The 20,576-nt window shown below is 33.2% G+C and overlaps 1 protein-coding gene across 1 annotated transcript; it reads right to left on the bottom strand.

Moving 5' to 3' along the window:
• Positions 1 to 2,227: 2,227 nt before the first annotated feature.
• Positions 2,228 to 8,729, bottom strand: LOC130950577 (methionine gamma-lyase-like). Its single transcript, XM_057879108.1, has 3 exons — positions 8,115 to 8,729; positions 7,609 to 7,895; positions 2,228 to 2,929 (listed from the first exon to the last, which is right to left on the bottom strand). Exons 1-3 carry the CDS (start codon positions 8,579 to 8,581, stop codon positions 2,355 to 2,357), a joined length of 1,329 nt encoding a protein of 442 aa, XP_057735091.1. The 5' UTR covers positions 8,582 to 8,729; the 3' UTR covers positions 2,228 to 2,354.
• Between the last annotated feature and the right edge of the window lie 11,847 nt (positions 8,730 to 20,576).

Genomic DNA, 20,576 nt, shown 5'->3' on the forward strand with positions numbered 1-20,576 from the left:
CTGAAATTTTTGTCAAAAACTTTAATAAGAGCATTAACTTGTTTTACTGTTATCATATTCAAGAACTTTAATAAGAGCATTAAGTTCATCAGTTTGTGCTTTTCATCTCACCATAAGAGCTAACTGTGAGGAAACAGTGGATTCTAAGCTGACCACTTTGTTGACCAGCTCATCAATCTTTTCTGCCATTTCTGTCACAGTGAGTGTTGTATGAGAGCCAACCTCAAAGTGTTCTTTAATCATCTCCTATAGTAACTACACCTCGTGTTGATGCTAACTTATTTTATCAGCATCTTCTTTCAACTCTTTTGTTTCAAATTTATTGATTTAGTCTGAAATTTTTGTCCAAATTTATTAATGGCTCTATTTTGCAATTACTAGTTGCTGATGGCTCTTAATTTTTTTGTTCAAATTTATTGATGCCTTTGTTTTGTAATTGCTAGTTTTGCTAGGCGTAGGTTTAGGTTTTGGAATATTTTATAATGTGCTTATGTTTATAATTGCTGGCTTTATTTGTAACTGTTGAGTGAAGGTTAAGTGTTTTGTGATTATTGGTTAATGTTTTGGTTTGTTTGTTGCAGAATGCTGTAGGTCAAAGCAAATTTGCAACAAGTTCTTGCAGATTTTGATGATTGATAAATCATGATGTTGGGATTAATATTTAGATATGTTTTTTTACTATTTAACTTTTGAGTTTGTATTTTGATAAAATCATATGAATTTGGTTGATGATATTTTATGCAGTGTTTTAAATTTTAAAGATATTTTAAGATATATATTACACTATAATTATATTTTAGGACGTTTGTTTATAATTTATTTATTATTCTATTCTAAAACGATTTTTTCGGCTAAATTACCGGTTAAACTAATTGAACCAATAAATTAATAAACCAGTAACTAGAACGGTTTGATAATCGATCCGATTCTCAAAACCTTAGTCTTAATACCATTGATTTTAATTGGATCTAAGTTTTTCTTTTTATCCAAAACCCCTCATCCAATAACGCAACGCAACGTGGTTCACAAAATAGAAATGTTCATGGTCCGATTCGATCTAAAGTCCAGACTCGGTCTCAATTGTTTTAGGCTAAATTTGACTCGATTTCATTTAGATCCAATCAAATTCAAAACCAAAAAATTTGACATGGCTAAAACATTCAACTAGATTAGGACCAAGGTTTGGATCATCTAGTTTGACCCGATTAAACTATAAATTGAAAAATGCGGATTAGGGGTTATGGCGCACACACCAGATCAATTCTTCTTCATGACCTCGTTTCTTTTTGTTCACAAGCATCATGCCCTAGATTTGTCGTGGATGAGAAAGAAATTTCCATTGCTTATGATGTGGTTTTATTTAAATGTTATTTTATTCATTTATATTTTTGAAATTATTAGTCTTATATAATGTTTTTGAAGTAGTGAGTGTTAATTTAAGTAGTTTGTTTTCAGAAATCAAAAATTGAAACTAGTATTAAAGGACTAGGATTCAGTATTGTGTTTAGTAACCAGAAATTGAAACTAAAATTTTAGTTTTATTACACAAAATTTTATTTTCTTCAATACTTTTAAAAAGTAAAAACACAAAAAATTAAAATTTTTGGAGACGTATACTAAAATTTTAATAACATATTTTGTTAAAAGTATCCTCAATTAAACTTTTTAATTTTAAATTTATCACTTAATTTTATATTTGTCTTAAATTAAATATATTATTAAAACATAATTTAATCTAATATATTTTATACTAAATACAACATAAAAATTTAATTTAGTTTCTATCTTTGGTCTTTCAATCTCAATTTGAATTTCCTTTCCAAACATAGTCTTATAGTGCAGCAAATCTCAATGGGGATTGTCGCATTCTCTCTAGTCTTTTGCATTGCATTTGTGCTTGAGTCCTCTTTATTATCGGATTTTTGTTTAGTGTTTAATGAAATTCAAAACATAATACATATTTGTTACTTTACTAATTTTAGGCCAAAAAAGACCTATCGTAATTTTGAGAAAAGAACATCGTCCTTTTTAGAATTTTAATTGAGCTTTTTTTTTTTTCAGACTAAGTTTTCACCATCTGATATAATTGTGTCGGGAAAAAAAAAATTATCGGATTTTAAGCTAAATTAAGGTCTATAAAACAGCGGGTGAATATTTAGAGTCAAATCTATACCAGAATAAATTCGATTTCACGCTACTCTTAGCAATCCTAACACAAAAATTAAAGTGCCACGTCTTAATGGACGAAATTCAAAATATAAACATAAACATATTTGTACATATGATCTTGAACACAAGCTTTATTATTGCATTAAAAGAAGTGACAAAACAGTGAAACATTAATGCAGAGTGCTTCAATTCTTGTTGAGCCCATGTTCTTGGAGTCTAATAAGCGCCTTCTCAAGCTGACTCCACTTCTGTTCCAAGGTCCCAATATAGCCCACTGACATTCTAACTAGGCCTGGTGAGATTCCAGCCAGGGCCTTTTCCTCAGGATCCATCTCACTGCTTGTGCTACTCCCAGAGCATGACATTAGGGTCTCATAATAGCCCAAGCTCACAGCCATGAACCCAAATTGCCCATGGTTTTGCAAGTGGTGCATGAGCCAGTTGGCCCTCTCTTCTGTCTCCATATCAATGCAAAGAAGCCCACCAAACCCATACTCCTTGTTATACATTGACTTCAAGAGCTCGTTATGGGGATGGTCTTCAAGGCCTGGGTATATGACCTTGAAGCCCAGATTCTTCAGCCTTGTTGCAAACACAAGTGCACGGTGGCAATGCTCCTTCATCCTTAGGCCCAAGTGAGGAATCCTCTCTGAGAGCTCGAATGCCACCTTTGGGTTCATTGTTGGGCCCAATAACATTAGAGTCCCTTGGTGGAGGTCCATCATTGAATTCACTAGGCTTGCAGGCCCGCACACAACCCCTATCCAGAAATTAGAATTGATAAGTCCAAAAAAATAATGAGAAGAAATTAGAATTCATGTAATAAATTCTGCTGTGCTTAATCGTTTCCTAAAAATGTATTATTATTTAATTGAATTGTTGAATAAGTAACACTATAATATCATAAGAGAAAGTGTAAAAAATGATAGCATCATTAATAGGTCAAACACGGTCGTAACTCTTAATAGCCTAATGCATCCATTAGGATTTGGAGTCGCCAAAAACAAAATCCATCAGTTTTGGAAAAGATCAACAATCGAACGGCCCACGCCAAAGGTGTGAATTTTCTTTTGTTTGAAACTCAAAGTGATGGCAGCTGATGCCTAGAAAACCATACATTTTTTTAATATGCTGTATTCAAATTTAAATTTTGGTGAGTATACAAAGAGTTAAATATGAACTTGTAAATATTATGTGAGTGAGTCTATAGTGTAAGTGTGTTGTGATATTTAGGATTGGAATTGTCCAATCCACTTAACTAAAAAAAAGAAGAAAATTCAAAGTGATGTAGTCAAGATCTGGATCAGATGATAATTTTATTTGCCTCACATAAAGCTGCACCGAATTCAAATCTTCTTAAAAGAATATAGAACCATATTAATAATATATATTTATATAGCGTATATAAATGTATAATACATGAATGTAATGATTAAGATTGGGGTTGAAAAAAAAAAACCTCAAAGTAATCAAATTCTCCGATTATATTGGATAAATTATCTTTTTACCTTTAACAAAACCAAATAAAACGCCAAATTTATTATCCTTAGAATAAAACTTTTTGTTTTCTAGAATAAATATCAAAATTTATAAAATAATTTATTTTAAATAAATTATTTTAGAGTAAATACTAATTAGTCCTCAAATAAATTGACCTTTAGTAAATATTAATTAGTCCTCAAATAAATTATTTTAAATAAATTTATTTACTTAATATATATTAAAATTAATTAAAACGAAAAAAATCAATTTACCTTATGAAGACAATAAATTTTCAATATTTTTAAAATTTTTTTAAAAATAAAAATATATGATATTAATTTTTTAAATATCATTCTAGTTATTTATTCATTATTTATTTCATTACAATTTGATTAGATAAAAGATATCATGTGACAGGACACGTAGAAATGACATGTTCTTCTACATTTTTCGACAACCTAAACACGTGTATTATGGAAAATGAAAGAAATGATATAGACACAGAAGAAAAGGACAAAGATCATTCACGTGGTAGTACGAACGGTGATCACATAGTCCAAAGGTGGCTTAGTCGAGGTCGTGTGTAAACTGTGCACTCTCTTTAATAATTAAGCATGAGACTAATGTTTGTTTGATTTTGATTTTCCGAAGGAGTACTAAATATTAAACATCTATGTCGTTAATAATAAATAAATAATACTTTTATTATACATTTGTAGATCTAAAACGTATAAATTTATTGTATTTTTCTTTCGTGTAAAAAACTATAAATTAGAAATATAAATATTATTTTTTTTAAAATATAATTAATTAAATAAAAAGAAAAATATTAAAAAATATATTATTTTAAGATCTTACTCCTTTAAAATTATATTATCACTTTAAAAAAATATATAACATTAGTTATCTTTAAATTAAAATAATAAGATTCAAATAATATATGTTACAAATTTAAAGATAATTAAAATATTATTTTATTATTTTATTAACATTATTATTTTAAAAAAATTTTTTCATTATTTTGTACTACTAGCATCATTATTCTCTTTTTAAGATAAAGCTTATTTTTAAATTTTATATTATTTTAATTTTGTCTTTCAAATTTTTGTTTTGCATTAAATATATTTTTGATTAATTTGTGTTTTAAGTTTTATTTATGTGAAATTATTACTGAGTTAATCTTAAATTCATTAAAAAATTAGTCATTAATAATATATTTAATGTAAATAAAAAAATTTTAAGATAAAATTAAAATAAAATAAAATTTAAAAATATTTTAAAATTTTAAAAAAAATTAAAAAAAAAAAGTATATCCCCGAAAATATTGTATCTTACTACTGTCGTTGTAATTGATATCTCGAAGAAGTGGGACTATCGTTGTCCGTTAAGGTTTCATGTCTTTAATAAAGATGATGATGATAACTACCAAATACCTAAAGTTGGGTAATTTGTAAAAGTTTTAATAGCTAATCACAAATCTTGTTTTTATATTAATTAATAGTAATGTGTGGGACACCCAACTTATTTGGATCTGCAGTTTGATGTGCGGATAAAATATAGTGGTATACTATATGGTGAGTGAGTAAGAGAGTTGTCATGGATGTATCAAAAGATAAAGGAGTCCCATTTAATTGATTTAACTTTAATTTAATAATTGTCCTATAGAGCATGTTCTCCAACAAAGAAAGATTATAGTAACAATGTAAGGACAGACTACACAACCAAGAAAAGTAGTCACTACAAATATCAAATCTGTTTTGATTTATGTAATTAAAAACTAGATTATCATGGGGAAAGGGGAATGAATCAATCGCATATTCCCACGGCTTGTGGCCCCCAATCATCCACCAATTTAGACAAAAGGACTCACGTGCTTGTTATGATCTTTATTAAAACATTATCTTACAGGACTCGTTCATACAAATATTGAGAAAAATTATATTTAACTTTGACATTATTACTTTTCTTTAGTGTACTACTTAATAAAACAATTTTCAAAAATAAAAAATTGAAAGTGTTTTTTAAAATTATAAATGTAGTTATATTATTGATCTTTTACTCATCAATGTAAGGGATGGTGGCTTTTGTATTCACTTATTATTAAAAAAAAAAACTAATTAGTTACTTCACCTAATGCATTAAAATCTTTTATTTTATAAATATGTTATACAATTTTTCTCTATTATTTATTAAATTTGACTCCACCATCTTTAACAGAATAAAAAAATGTTTAACTAATTAATTTTGTTTATAGTGACTACAAAATTATTAATCATGTTATAATATGTATCATTCATTTTAGGATTTTGTTAAATGCTATAGAGACAGCCCTAAGAGAGTGAAAAGATTTTTTTTTTCAATACATTCAATGCATGAAATCTTAAACAATAATAAATAAGATAAAATTATTAAATAGTATCTAAATAATAAAATTTGAATCCACCATCTTTAAGAGAATAAAAAAATAAAAAATAATATGTTTTATTAATTAATTTTATTTATATTGACTACAAAGTTATTAATCATGTTATAATATGTATCATTCTTTTTAAGATTTTGTTAAATATTATAGGGACAGCGGCAAGAGAGTGAAAAAAAAATATTTCCAATACGTTCAATGCATGAAATCTTAAACAATAATAAATAATAAAATAAAATAAATAAAATAATAACTAAATAATAAATAATAAAATTTTAATGTATATCACATGATAAATAAACACTTAATTATACTTTTGATCGTATTTTTTAAAATTATGTTTGTCTTAATATATTTTAAAATTATTTTTATAATATAAATTTTAAAATATTAATTTAGTATTTTATGCAATTAAATGTTTAATTCATATTTTTTGTTGAAACTTTTTGTTTGTAGTATTTTTAAGTAATGCACTCCCAAGATTTTTCTAATTATACCTGCACATTATCTTTTTTCATGATTTTAATATCCCATTATTTTGGAGATTCAGGTACTAATGATGTGTTTGATCTAATCTTTAGTTCATGCTGATAAATGTACTTTTTTTTATTATATTAAAAGATTTAAAATCTTTTTTATTTCTCAAATGGAATTTTAACTTTTCCTAAAAATTTATATTTTTTTATTACATAGTTTTCGAGTGAATTTTTTTATTTAAATTAAATAAATATAAAATACAACATAATTACATAAATACATAATATATCAAGAAGGTTTCAAAAAAATAAATAAATATCAAGTACTCAGACTTCCATCACAAGAATTAGATGGGTACTAAAGATCCAAGGTACGTGCAAAATTTTTAAAGTGTTTATATCTCAAATAACTTTTAATTAGCGTCTTAGTGTATATAATTGAATTGATACTATGTTTGTTTGATTTTTATCATTTTATTTTATTCAATTTAATTTAAATAATTTTAAATTTTAAAATTATAAAAATTTAAATTAATAATTTAATTTAATAAAAATAAATATACTTATGTTATGGTATTAATTATTTTAAAGTATAATCATCTAAATTTTAATTTAAATATTTTTATAATTTTAAAATTTTAAAATTATTTAAATTTAATTAGATAAAATAAAAAAATAAAAATCAAACAAACACAGCCACAATTTCAATTATATACACATACAGCTACTAAGACGACAATTGAAATTTTATGTATATTTTAATACATTTTAAAAATTTTGCAGATATATCGGATATTCAAAACCCATTTTAATTCTTGTAATATATACTCGGTTTTAAATATCGGAGATCTATTCATTTTTTAAACTATAATAATTAAAATGTGATACATTGTACATTTACATAATTATTTTATATTTTATATATTTTTATAAATTTTTTATTTATTTAATTTAAATAAAAAATTGTTTTCTAAAATGAAGAAAAAGGAAAAGAAAATTCAAATTTTTTAAAAAATAAAAAATAAAAAATAAAAAACAAAAAGGTAAAAGACGAAAACAAACCTGCAATGATATCGGCCCCACCACTGATAAACTTGGAGATACTATGAACCACCACGTCAGCACCCAGCCTCGCCGGAGACAGCACCATCGGAGCGAACGTGTTGTCCACCACCACCGTCACACCTTTTTGGTGCGCCACCCTACTTAGCTCCGGCACGTTCGCCACCCTCAGCGTTGGGTTCGACACCGACTCGAAGTACAGCACCTTCGTCTTCCCCTCCACAATAGCCTTCTCCACCATTTCCACGTCGTCAACATCCACGAAACTCGTCGTAATGTTACACGCCCTAGTACAAGTTAGTTTCAACAGAATCCGTTTAAACAATAATTACAAATGAAAGTTAATTAATTAATTTATTAATTTAATAAATTAATTTAATCCGTCTAGACTCAGATACGACGTTGAAATATAAATTGAGTAATGTTACGGTGAGTCAAGATCTAGCGTGATTTTCTCTACGCTGAATTTGAATTTGTATGGTTTTAGAGTGCTAATTAATTAATACCTAGGAAGGAAGTGGCGGAGGAGGGCGTGAGTGCCGCCGTAGAGTGCTCGGGAGGCAACGATGTGACCGCCGTTGGAGCAGAGCTGGAGGAGGACGGAGGAGATGGCGGACATGCCGCTGGCAGTGCAGTAGGCGGCCTCGGTTCCCTCGAGGGCGGCCATGAGACGGCTGAGGTTGAGCACCGTCGGGTTAAAGTGGCGGCTGTAAATGAAGTAGTCGCCGTCGGGGCCAAGCTCTCCAGAGAACATCCGCCGCATGGTCTCTGGCTCCATCACCGTGAACGTGGCGGAAGCCTCGATCGACATATTGACACCGCCATGTTCCCCGAACTCGTGCCGCGCACTCGCAAGGGCAGCAGCGGGGTCATGGCGGTTGGCAGCAGATGATAGTTTCTTGGCATCGCCGCTGCCAGTGTCGTCGGAACGGCTGCGTTTTGGAGTTGTTGCAAAGAGAAGTGTGTCACTCATGGTTGGTTGTGTTGTCTTCGCTATTGCAGAAGAAGAGGATGGAACGCAGGTATTAAAGGGATGAAGGCGGAAAAAAGGAAATTTAATTAAGCTGTGTATGTGGCTTGGATGTTGGAAATGTGCAAATAGTAGTCGAACTTGATTTGTTTTGCGTGCAATGTATATGTATTTATAATGGTTTGGACTTTGGACCATTGATGATTATTAAGGAGGAAGTTTCTTTCCAAGATAGTATGAATGTATTAATTTTTTTTCGTTTTTCTGACCACTGAACGTATTAATTACTATACTGAATTAAGAGAAAATATTTAATTTAATTTTTAAAATTATATTTGATCCTTAATTTAATTTTTAAAATTTTAATTATTTTAATTTAATTTTTAAATTTTTTAATTAATTTTCTAACATATATATATATATATATATATATATATATATAGTACATAATAAAATATATTAGGTATAATAAAAATAAGCACCATGATATAAAACCTTTTTATCTCATTAATTTAAAATTTAATTTAATCTTTAAAATTATATTTGAGCTTTAATTTAATTTTTAAAATTTTAATGGTCTCAATTTAATTTTTAAATTTTTTAAATTTTAATTATGTTATATATATATATATATATATATATATATATATATATATGAGAGTACAAGAGTAGTACATAATAAATTACATTAGGTATAATTTTAAACATATTTTAGGTATGCTTATTTTTTTTTATGTTCAATCATATATTAATAGAAAATAAAAATTTATTCTTTAAATACATTTTGACACATTTAAAAATTATTGTATCTTAATATATTTAATTTTATTTTTAATATATATTTTTAAAATAAATTTAAAAATAATATATATTATTATTTATTAAAACAAAAAATTAAATACTTTATATAATTAAATAAAAAAATCTTTGGAGTCAACAACTTTTAATATTTTTAGTCATTATTTATTCAGCATAAATACTAAATTATTTTAATTAAAAAAATTTATTAATTTATATGTGTAAATTCTAAAAAATTTAAATGTAAAATTGTATTAATTCATGTATGTAAAATTTTTAATAAATATAAGTACAAATTATATATTTCTTGTATGCAAAATATATGTAAATATGAAAACAAATTATTGTTGACTGTTTTGTGAATCACTTACTTGGGATTACTGACTAAGTGCTGGCCAAAAATAATAATATTTATTGACCATGTAGAATTGTCCTTAAATAAAGATATTAAGATAATTAAAAAAATTAATTTATATTTTAATATTAATAAAATATTAAAATATCATTATAATTTATATAAAAAATACTTTATATTATATATATGTTGGATCCCATATCTTTAAATTCATATATTCGTTGTCTGGTGTCGTGTTGATTGAACGTGCCATTTTTTTATAAATTATTAATTTTTATTAAACAAAAATTAAAAGATGCTATAAAAAAAGAATATTGTTAGACTTTATATAATATATTTTAAATAAATACAGAAAATACTAATACATAAAAAATTATAAATCTTTTCTATTTACTAAAATTAGTTAATAAATATAAGTAAAATTTTTATTATATTAAAAATAAATTTATATTAAAATGCTATTTTTAATTGCAACCAAAAAACATAAAATAATTAAAAATTTTAGAATAATTATTCAAATCAGTCCCTAAAAATTTTAAAAATAGACATTTTAGTCCCTAAGAAAAATTAATACACAGATTGTAACATCTTAACTATCAAAATGTCATGCTTCTGACTGCGCCACTCTGATAGTTGGGGTATTACGAAGACTCTTAAAATATTTAATACTAAAATATGAGCCTGTTTAAAACTTAAACTGTATTTTTCAAAAGACCGTTTAAAACAAAACATAAATACATACTTACAACCATATACATAGTATTAACTTACAAGCTTTACATAAAAAAAATCCTATCCCTCTTACAAATTGTGAAAGATAAAGGCGGGGAAATAATAAATAATAACTAAACCAATACAAAACATCGCGACAATAACTAGGAAAACTCTTCATGACTTCTGCGTCCATATCCTAAAAAGGAAAGTTTGTAGGGGTGAGAACATCATCCTTGAAAGGGTTCTCAGTAGAGGATTTTGAAAATTGTTATGAGAAGATACTTTTAACGAAAACTGTTTTAAAAGCTCAGTAGTCGTCGTTGTCTTATGAATTTATTCAAACATCGACATGTAATTAAATCCAAAATTCCAACACCCATATCTTAATTTCATAAAAGTTCCATTTTTATAAGTAGGCATAATATTCAATGTAAATACCAAGGGATCAATCAACCCAAACTCACCCGTCGCGGCCTCCGGCCCAATATACAATTAAATCTCGGCCTCCGGCCCAACAAAACTCATGACCGCTATCATCAATCCACCACCAATACTCAAAACAGAAATTAGTCACAAGTACAAATAAATACAAGGCAAACACACTTAAAAAACAGTTACAGCAAATATCACAGTTACCAGTTAAGCAGAACTTTTTAGATAGGCAAACCAAAACAATTTAAGCACTCCCAAACAATGACAAACAAATGCAATATGATGCATGCCTATCCTACTGACTGTGAGCTCACGTGTCGGTTACTTTTCCAGAGTCTGACACATCTAGTAGCTAACCCGGATATCGTCCTCTTGAAAATCAGTGGGCAGTACACCACTACGAACCCCACCTGGTGGGCAGTACACCACCATGAACCCTACCGTTGCGAGTGGTATACCACTACGAACCTCGTAAGATCTTCAATTGGAAAATAACACACACACATGTAGGCGGTAAACAACCACGAACCCCACAAAGCATTCACTTTTAAAAACATGTGGGTGGTACGCCATCACAAACCCCAAATAACATCCTCTTTTAAAAACATGTGGGCGGTACACTACCTCGAACCTCACATACATCTCGACACTGGGCAAGTGGTAAACCACCACGAACCATACCAGGTCAAAAGGGAACAAAAGTGTGATGAAAGGGAACAAAAGTAGCTTGTCTTGTCTCTGAATGAGAAAGGGAACAAAAGTAGCTTGTAGGTGTCCGGATGTACACCATTGATTTTTACAGTGTCACAGATCCTCAAGAATGTTTTGAGATGTTGGTTTGGGTCCTCCTGGGCACCTCCTCCATATGAACAATTATTTTGGACAAGTGTGATAAGTTGAGGTTTCAACTCAAAGTTATTGGCATGGATTGTTGGCTTTAGAATGCTGCTGCCACAGTTTCCTGGATTTGGGTTGATATAGGAGCCTAAAACTCTCCTTTCTTGCCCAACATGATTGCCAGCTTCCTCTCCAACATGGTTATGTGCTTCTTCCTCTATAGTGGTTTCTAAATCTTCCTCCACTTCTTCTTCTCCAACTATGCCTTTGCCTCCTGCTTCCTTCCTTAATCTAAGCAAGGTCCTCTCAGGTTCACTTTCGAATGGAGATACAGTTCCTCCTCTTCTACCTGTCATACACTTAGCGAATAACTAGCAGAGAACAAGTGAAGTAAAAAAAATCTTGTTGAGATTAGTGGTTAGCTTTGTTGATGCAATTAATCAAACAGTTAGAAGGATGAAAATATGGACAATGGATAACTAAATTAATCTAAAAAAAGGATAGAAATCAGAATAGAGACGAAAAAAATAAAAGAGCACTAAAAAATATAGAATAACAAGGAAATTAAATTGCTTAATCTAGCTCTCCAATCAATTTAATTGCTGTCAAATTTAAACCAATCACCAGCAACGGCGCCATAAAACTTGACGAGTTTGGAATTCACACCCCATAATTTGTTTTTATTATGAATCCACTCTTTTGGCAAGCGCACCAAAATTATCGTCAAGTAATAACCCACAGTGGAGTGGGATCGTATCCACAGAGATTAATAAATTTGAACAACTTTAATCAACTGATGAATTAGTCAAGCGGGACAGATAGATTGTAATTGCAGAATTATAAATGGCAGAAATGTAAACAGATAAACTGTAAGGAAAAGCAATAAAGTGCGTAAATGGAAATGGCAGAATATAAAGTGCAGAATCATAAATGACTTAACTGTAAATGAGAATGGGGAATTGCAGAATGTAAAAGCAAGCTATAAAGAAAGTGGTAGATAAGAATTGGGAGATTCATTGAGATCAGGAGATGTTGTCTCTTTGGATCAATTCCAGCTTATATCCTCTTCAATCATGAAACTCATTGACCTCTTGGCAATCATGATCGATTGAGCCCCAATCCCTTGGTGACTCAATCTCTCAGATCTTGATCATTAGCCAATTTCTTGGTCTAATTGTTCATGAAGAGAGATATGCTTGGACCCTGATTATACCACACATCATCATAGGTCCAAGTAGAGGGAGGATTATATGTCACCATATCCAAACACCAAAACCCAGATCCTACTCAAGTGTGAGAAGGGATTTCAAGCATGGTTTCATGTTTCCTTTTCCAAGGTTCCCATGAAACCCATTTTTGCATTCAATCTCTTTTCCAAGATAATTGAACACTAAGCATGGAAAACGAAATTCCTTCTAGCAAATCAAAGAGAAGATGAAGAGAAGAAGAATTTCACTATCATCAATCCATCAAGTACAACAGAGCTCCCTCTCTCAATGAGAGGGAATTTAGCTACTCATAGCTCAAAGAAAAGTACTCAAAAGTAAAGAAGATGATGAAGTGTAAAAGTGAATCTAAAACTTAGCTCTCTAACTGCTTAACCCCCTTTTTTCAGTACTTCTTAGGGGTATTTATACTACTCCTAGCTCTCAAAATAAAAGAATTACAAAAGTGAAAAAGGAAAATTACAATTTGGAGGAAAAAGAAACTCAATAAGTGTGACTTCCCAGCTGGTGTGTGGCTGGTGCTTCAGTGCCATGCCACGTGCTCCTCCAGTTCTGGCTTGGCGTGCCACTTCTAGTCCCTCAAGTGGCACGCTCTTCTTCAATAACATCCCTGGTGTGCCACGCCTTCGAGCTCAAGTGGCACGCCCAGGGTCTTTTAATACCCATGTAGCCTGGCGTGCCACGCCTTCAAGCTTAAGTGGCACGCCCTAGCCTTTTTCCTCTTTTTCTTGCCTCTGGAGACTTGAACTAGCGTGGCACGCCCAGGGTCTGGCGTGCCACGCCCTTGCTACACGCTTGATCAAGCTCTCTGGAAAGTTGAACTAGTGTGGCACGCCTAGGGTCTGGCATGCCACGCTCTTTGTAAGTAAGTGATTCTTCTGTTTGGCATGCCACGCCACGAACTCAAGTGGCACGCCCCAATGGCTTTTGCTTCTTAAATGACACTGGCGTGCCACACTTGGGGTTCAAGCGGCACGCCCAAGTGAGGAATAGTGGATGGCGTGCCACGCCCTCGACACCAAGTGGCACGCTGATGAGAGAACTTTTGCGTGGTCTAGAATTCAGAATAAATTCCCGTTGCAAGTATAGCTTCTAAACCAACAAAAGTCCTTTCATACAAACGTTTTGGTTGTCACAAGTAACAAACCCCTAAATAAATTGATAACCGAAGTATTTAAACCTCGGGTCGTCTTCTCAAGGAATTGCAGGGAAGTATGTTCTTATTATTGGTTATGGAGATTGTAAATTTGGGGTTTCAAGAATGAGGAGTGAATATGGCAATTAATTTAAATAACAATTAGAATAAATAAATACTGTAAAGCAAACTTTTGGCAAGGTATGAGAAATTGGAAGTCCAGACTTTGTTATTCTTAGCAATAATAATGAAAGTTGAATCTTAATTCCACTTAGTTAACCTTTGCTAAAAGCAAAGGAAAGTCAAGGAACTAATTAATTAGACCTTCGAATCCTATTTATTTCCTAAGAAAAGGTTGGGATTATTGAAGTTCAGTTCAATTAGCAAAGATAACAGTTATCAATTATCTTGAGCTAAGATAACTCCTGAGTTACTGATTTCTTAACCAAGACCAAAAGAAAGGAAATTAAATCTACTGGAATAAAAGCATCTTCAGATTGGGAAGAATCAATGGCATAAGTAAATAAAGCAATATTAAACTGAAATATCTCAAATATCATTAAATAGGGAAATCATCATGAAAGTGGCATAGGCCAAATAGGCAATATAACTAATACAAGCAAGCATTCAAATGTCTGAAAATAAGAAATAACATAGAGTAAAGGAACATTGAACCTGAGATTGAGAGTCACTCCTAAAACTAAGAGAAGTCCTAAATCCTATATCCTAAATCCTAATCCTAAAGAGAGAGAGGAGAGAACCTCTCTCAAAACTAGATCTAAATCATCGAAAGTGAATTATGAGAGCCTAATGAGTCTCTGCAAGTTCCCTGACTTTAATCTGTGTTTCTGGGCCAAAACCTGGGTTGAAATGTGGCTCAGAATCTCTGCCAGCGACTTTTGTAATTCTGCAGATCGCGCACGCCACGCGATCGCGCCATCCATGCGGACGCGTCATTCGCGTTTTTCCCTGCCACGCGTTCGCGTCGTCCACGCTTCCGCGTCACTTGTGCTTTTCCAATTCGCGCGGTCGCGTGAGCCATGCGGCCGCGTCACTGCGGATTCCTTTCTTCCGCGCGGTCGCGTCGCTGATGCGTACGCGTCACTTCTCGCTGGTCATCTCCTCAACTTCTTGTGTTCCTTCCATTTTTGCAAGCTTCCTTCCCAATCTCTCACTCATTCATGCCCTATAAAGCCTGAAATACTTAACACACAGATCAAGGCATCGAATGGTAATAAGAGAGGATTAAGATTAGCTAAATTAAGACCAAAGAAGCATGTTTTCAATCATGTAATAATTTTAGGAAGGAAATATAAATGCATGCTAATTATATGAATAAGTGGGTAAAGACCATGATAAAACCACACAATTAAACACATTGTAAACCATAAAATAGTGGTTTATCAACCTCCCCACACTTAAACATTAGCATGTCCTCATGCTAAACTCAAGGAGACCAAATAAATGAGCAGGGAAAGGCAAGACTCATGCAATGCAACCTATGAATGTGAATACAACTACATGCTAAAATGATTCTACCTACTTGGTGAAAAAGTAAATAAATCTTTCAAAAATAAATATGAACTGGATTTCACTAATTTAAATCACAAAATACAATATAAATAACTTGCAAGAAGAAGATAGCTCATAAAAGCAGGGAACATAGAATTAAGCGCTGAACCCTTACTTGGTAGTGTATATCACTCTAACTCTCAAGTGTCTAGGGTCGATTCTCTCAATTCTCTACTAATCTTGCTTTCTCTAGCTTGCTCTTCATCTAACAATCAACAAAAATTTAATGCACCAATACACAAATCAAGAGGTCTTTTAAGGGTTGTAATGGGGTTAGGGTCAAGGTAGGATTGTATTTGGCCAAGTGGACTAAAATTTGAATCCTTAATTAACATAAATTTTCCACCTAACTTAAGACAATCCATTTAATTAAAATACAAAATCTAATTTCTCATTAACTGTGTTTACTACATATATATGCATTCCAAGTTTTGAGTACAGCTCATATGCATTGATTTTACTATTTATTTTGGGGCATTTTGTCCCCTTTTATTAATTTCTCTTTTTTTTCTTTTTTTTTTCACCTTTTTTTTTCTCAATGCAATAACATGTGCTCAACCATTATTTTGCACATTTTCACTAAAATATACAACACCCAATTATTCAAACCAAATATTTTCAAACCCAACTTTCCCACACTTAAATCATGAGCACTTTTACTAGTCTAAGCTAACCAAGGATTCAAATTAAGGACATTATTGTTTTCCGCTTAGAGTTAGTAATGAGCTAGAGTAAAGAACAAATGGGTATATTAGGCTTAAATTGGTTTGCAAAGGATAATGAAAGGGTAAGGCCATATGGGTATGTAAGCTTAGTGAAGCAAGGGCCTCAATCATATCAGTGCATGCATACATCAAACAATAGAAATATAGAATTAAGCAAGACAAAAATCACAATTTTAGAGAGAAAAACACACACCAAAAATGAAATAATGGTTGATAAAATGCAACCAATCAAATAGGCTCAAAATCTCACTGGTTTTGTGTGTTCGAGCTCTAAGCTATGTTCCAAAATAATATTTCTTCAAACAAGTTTTTCAAAAAGTTTTATTCAAATTAGTGAAATACTATAAAAATTTCTTGAAAAAGAAAATATTACTTTAGCCAAGTGGTAAAATATGCACAAAAAATAAATATGTAATCAAACATGCAAATGCAACAATGAAAAACAAAAACTGGTGTTGAGAAAGGACTAACTAACCCGTGGAGATCGGTATCGACCTCCCCACACTTAAAGATTGCACCGTCCTCGGTGCATACTGAGATGTACAGGTGGGTGGGTGTTGTGGTTCCTTAGCTGTTGCTCATTGTAGAAGCTTTCTCCTTACCCGTTCTGGTGGCCAGCCTGAAAAAGGGAGAGGAGAAAGGGATATGAAGTCAAAGGTGTAGAGCAAAGAAGAGGGCGGTACGAGTGAGTATCATGTCAAGTAAGGAGAATAGTGAATGGAAGACATGGTCGCGGTTCCATGTGATCAGTTCGTCAATGGAAATATAGCAAGGCATGGGGAGTATTGGATGCAAGATGTTTATTAGCATGCCGGCAAAGGCATGAGTAGCATAGATCAAGCATCAAAAGCTTTAATGTATTGTTAGTCGTAAGAAACTAACAATAACGTTTGTATTGACAATTGTATTTAATTAATAAAATATAAAAAGGGTTTTGTGAAAAGCAAGCATTTATAAAAGAAGATTAAAAGAAATCTTAAAAATAGTGCATAATGCCATACATGCGTTTTCACAAGCACATAACATACATGGTAAATAAGCTATTTGAAAGTATTAAATTGAACATGCAAGCATCCCTTTAAAAAGTAATATATAATTGTCAAATAATCCACAAAAATATAGAAAAACTAATGACCCAAATAAAATTCCAACACCAATGAAAATAATGTAATGAATGAAAGTATGCAATTAAGTAAAAAAAATGAAAGATAAGAGAAATGAGAAGGGAAAGACGGGAAGAAGAAGTAAGTAAGAAAGGAGGGAGATAGAATAAGAAAAGATAGAAAAAATTAGGATTAGAAAAGAAAAGATAAGAAAATTGGCACTGATCTGGATAGGTTGTGCGACGCTGGCGACGCTGGCGACGCGGTCGCATGGGTGACGCGGCCGCGTGGGGCGTAATAAGTTCAGGCGACACGGACGCATGGGGCACGCGAGCGCGTGGCCTGATTTGTGCGATTGGCGCGAGTGCAGCCTTGCGTTCGCGCAACTCTCTATTCGAAACTTTTGTTGCCAATTTTTAGGGTGACGTGGTCGCGTGGTTGACGCGATCGCGTGGGTGGCCAAGATTGGAGGATGACGCAGACGCGTGGGGCACGCGTTCGCGTAGGGCACGCGTTCGCGTGGTAAGGCTTGTGCGTCTAGCGCCAGTCCAGCCTTACTCTAGTACAACTTTCGGCCATGTACCCCTTTTACGTCGATTACCAGGTCACGCGGCCGTGTGGGTGACGCGGACGCGTGGGAGGCGTGGTTCCCATGTGACGCGGACGCGTCAGCGACGCGGTCGCGTGGGTCAAATTGTGCCAAAAGCATGCCTCCAGCCATGCTTTTGCGTGGCTCTTTGTTCACTTTTCTTTTCTCCTAATGCACTTGTGACGCGGACGCGTCAGCGACGCTGCTGCGTCGCGTGCATTTTTTTTAATGCAGTATGCAGAATGCAATACTAATATGAATGCTATGTATGATTCCAGGTTCAATGAAGGATAAAATAAAACTTGAAAACAAATAGAATTGAATAAAAATGAAAAAGAAACGATCATACCATGGTGGGTTGTCTCCCACCTAGCACTTTTAGTTAAAGTCCTTAAGTTGGAAATTTGAGGAGCTTTCTGTTATGGCGGCTTGTGCTTGAACTCATCCAGAAATCTCCACCAATGTTTGGAGTTCCAGTAGCCTCCGGGGTCCCAAACAAGGCGCAGAAAGCCTTCAAGTAAGTTGAAGCAAGTGACAAGGCCCCAAGAGTGTTGATTTCTAGAGTGAATTCCGGGGTCCCGAATTCCACTTTGACACCTGTTTTTGTCTTGATCTGCATTTTTCCAACCGGGTGATGAGTGATATGAATTCCCACTGCAGTGACCAAACAGCTTCCGAGATCCTTTCAATTGAGCTTTACAATACTCTGAGTGCGAGTCATTTCCCTTTTACTCTTAAAGCCGCAGAGAGCTCCAAGCTGGCCATCTGTTTCAAGCAAGCCGTATTCAAGTGGAAAAATAAAGATAAGAGTCAAGGATTTTACCCACTTGAAGTCTGTATTGGGTGGTAATGGCCTTGGGATCAGTGTTTCCAGTGGTTCTGCAGGATCTACTCCCTTATGGTCTTCAGTGAATTCCTCCACTTTTTTGCAAATTTCTTCCATGTCAACCATGTCTTGATCAGAGTCTTCAATTTCTCCCTCATCATCGCTCAAGTCATATATTGGAGGTTGAGAAAAATCTACCTCAGCATCATCTTCATGTTCACTCGGGAAAGATTCTTCTGTCTCAAAGAATTCACTTGAGGATGCAAGTTCGTCACTAAGAGAATAGGACTTGTGATTATCATCATCAAGGAAACCTGCGTCTTGGGTTATTCCGTTCAGTTCTTCGTAAGATATTTGTATTGAAGGCAGTGCAAAATCCTCCTTAGCATCAATTGTAACATCTTTGACAGAATTATCCATAATTCTGGATTCAGGTGGCGGTTCGGCATCTCCTAAATCTTCAACCAACTCTTCTTCTTCTATAATGACAGCGTCCTCTACTTGTTCCAGTACGAAGTTATGCTCTATGCTGTTCACTGGAGCTTCTAGCATCTTCTTTGTACTGCGTTCTTCATTGGATTCTCCACATAAAGCCATGGGAGTCTGTTGAGGGGCTGAACGTCTGGAAGATAGTTGATTTATTGCTTGCTCCAGTTGCTGAAGGGTTGTATTGAATTGGTTTACTGATTCTTTGAAGTGAACCTGTGATTCTTGGCTTGATGGATATGAACATGGTTTGTAGGATAGTGGTGGTTCTTGGGAGTAATTGAATTGGCGTTGGGGTGGATAAGGATCATGTGGTAGTGAATGGTGAAAAGAAGCTTGTGAGTATGGTGGATTGGGCTGTGTTGGAAGGATGGTCTCTGAGCACAGGGTGGGGCTTGTTGGTAGCTACAAGGCGGTCCACCGAATCTATCAGTTAGACATGCATTGTAAAATGGTCTTTGTCCATGGTATCTGGTGCACGAAATTGTGATCACTACTTTTCAAAACATAAACAATCCCTAGTAATGGCTCCAAAGACTTGGTGCTCAATACCATGGCATAAACACAACTTCGCACAACTAACCAGCAAGTGCACTGGGTCGTCCAAGTAATAAACCTTACGCGAGTAAGGGTCGATCCCACGGAGATTGGTGGTATGAAGCAAGCTATGGTCACCTTGTAAATCTCAGTCAGGCAGACTCAAATGGATATGGTGATGAACGAAAATAATATAAAAGATAAAGATAGAGTTACTTATGTATATCATTGGTGTAAGAGCTTTAGACAAGCGTATGAAGGTGCCTTCCCTTCCATCTCTCTGCTTTCCTACTGCCTTCATCCAATCCTTCTTACTCCTTTCCATGGCAAGCTCGTGTAGGGTTTCACCGTTGTCAGTGGCTACCTCCCATCCTCGCAGTGAAAGCTAATGCTCATACACTCTGTCACAGTGCGGCCAATCACCGGTTGGTTCCCGCTCCTACCGGAATAGAATCCCTCTTTTGCGTCTGTCACTAATGCCCAGCAGGTTAGAAGTTTGAAGCACGTCACAGTCATTCAATCATTGAATCCTACTCAGAATACCACAGACAAGGTTAGACCTTCCGGATTCTCTTGAATGCCGCCATCAGTTCTTGCCTATACCACGAAGACTCTGATCTCACGGAATGGCTGGCTCGTTTGTCAGGCGAGCACTCGGTTGTC

The sequence above is a fragment of the Arachis stenosperma genome, chromosome 9 (assembly GCF_014773155.1).
Source record: "Arachis stenosperma cultivar V10309 chromosome 9, arast.V10309.gnm1.PFL2, whole genome shotgun sequence".
In the NCBI taxonomy this organism is placed as follows: Eukaryota; Viridiplantae; Streptophyta; class Magnoliopsida; order Fabales; family Fabaceae; genus Arachis; species Arachis stenosperma.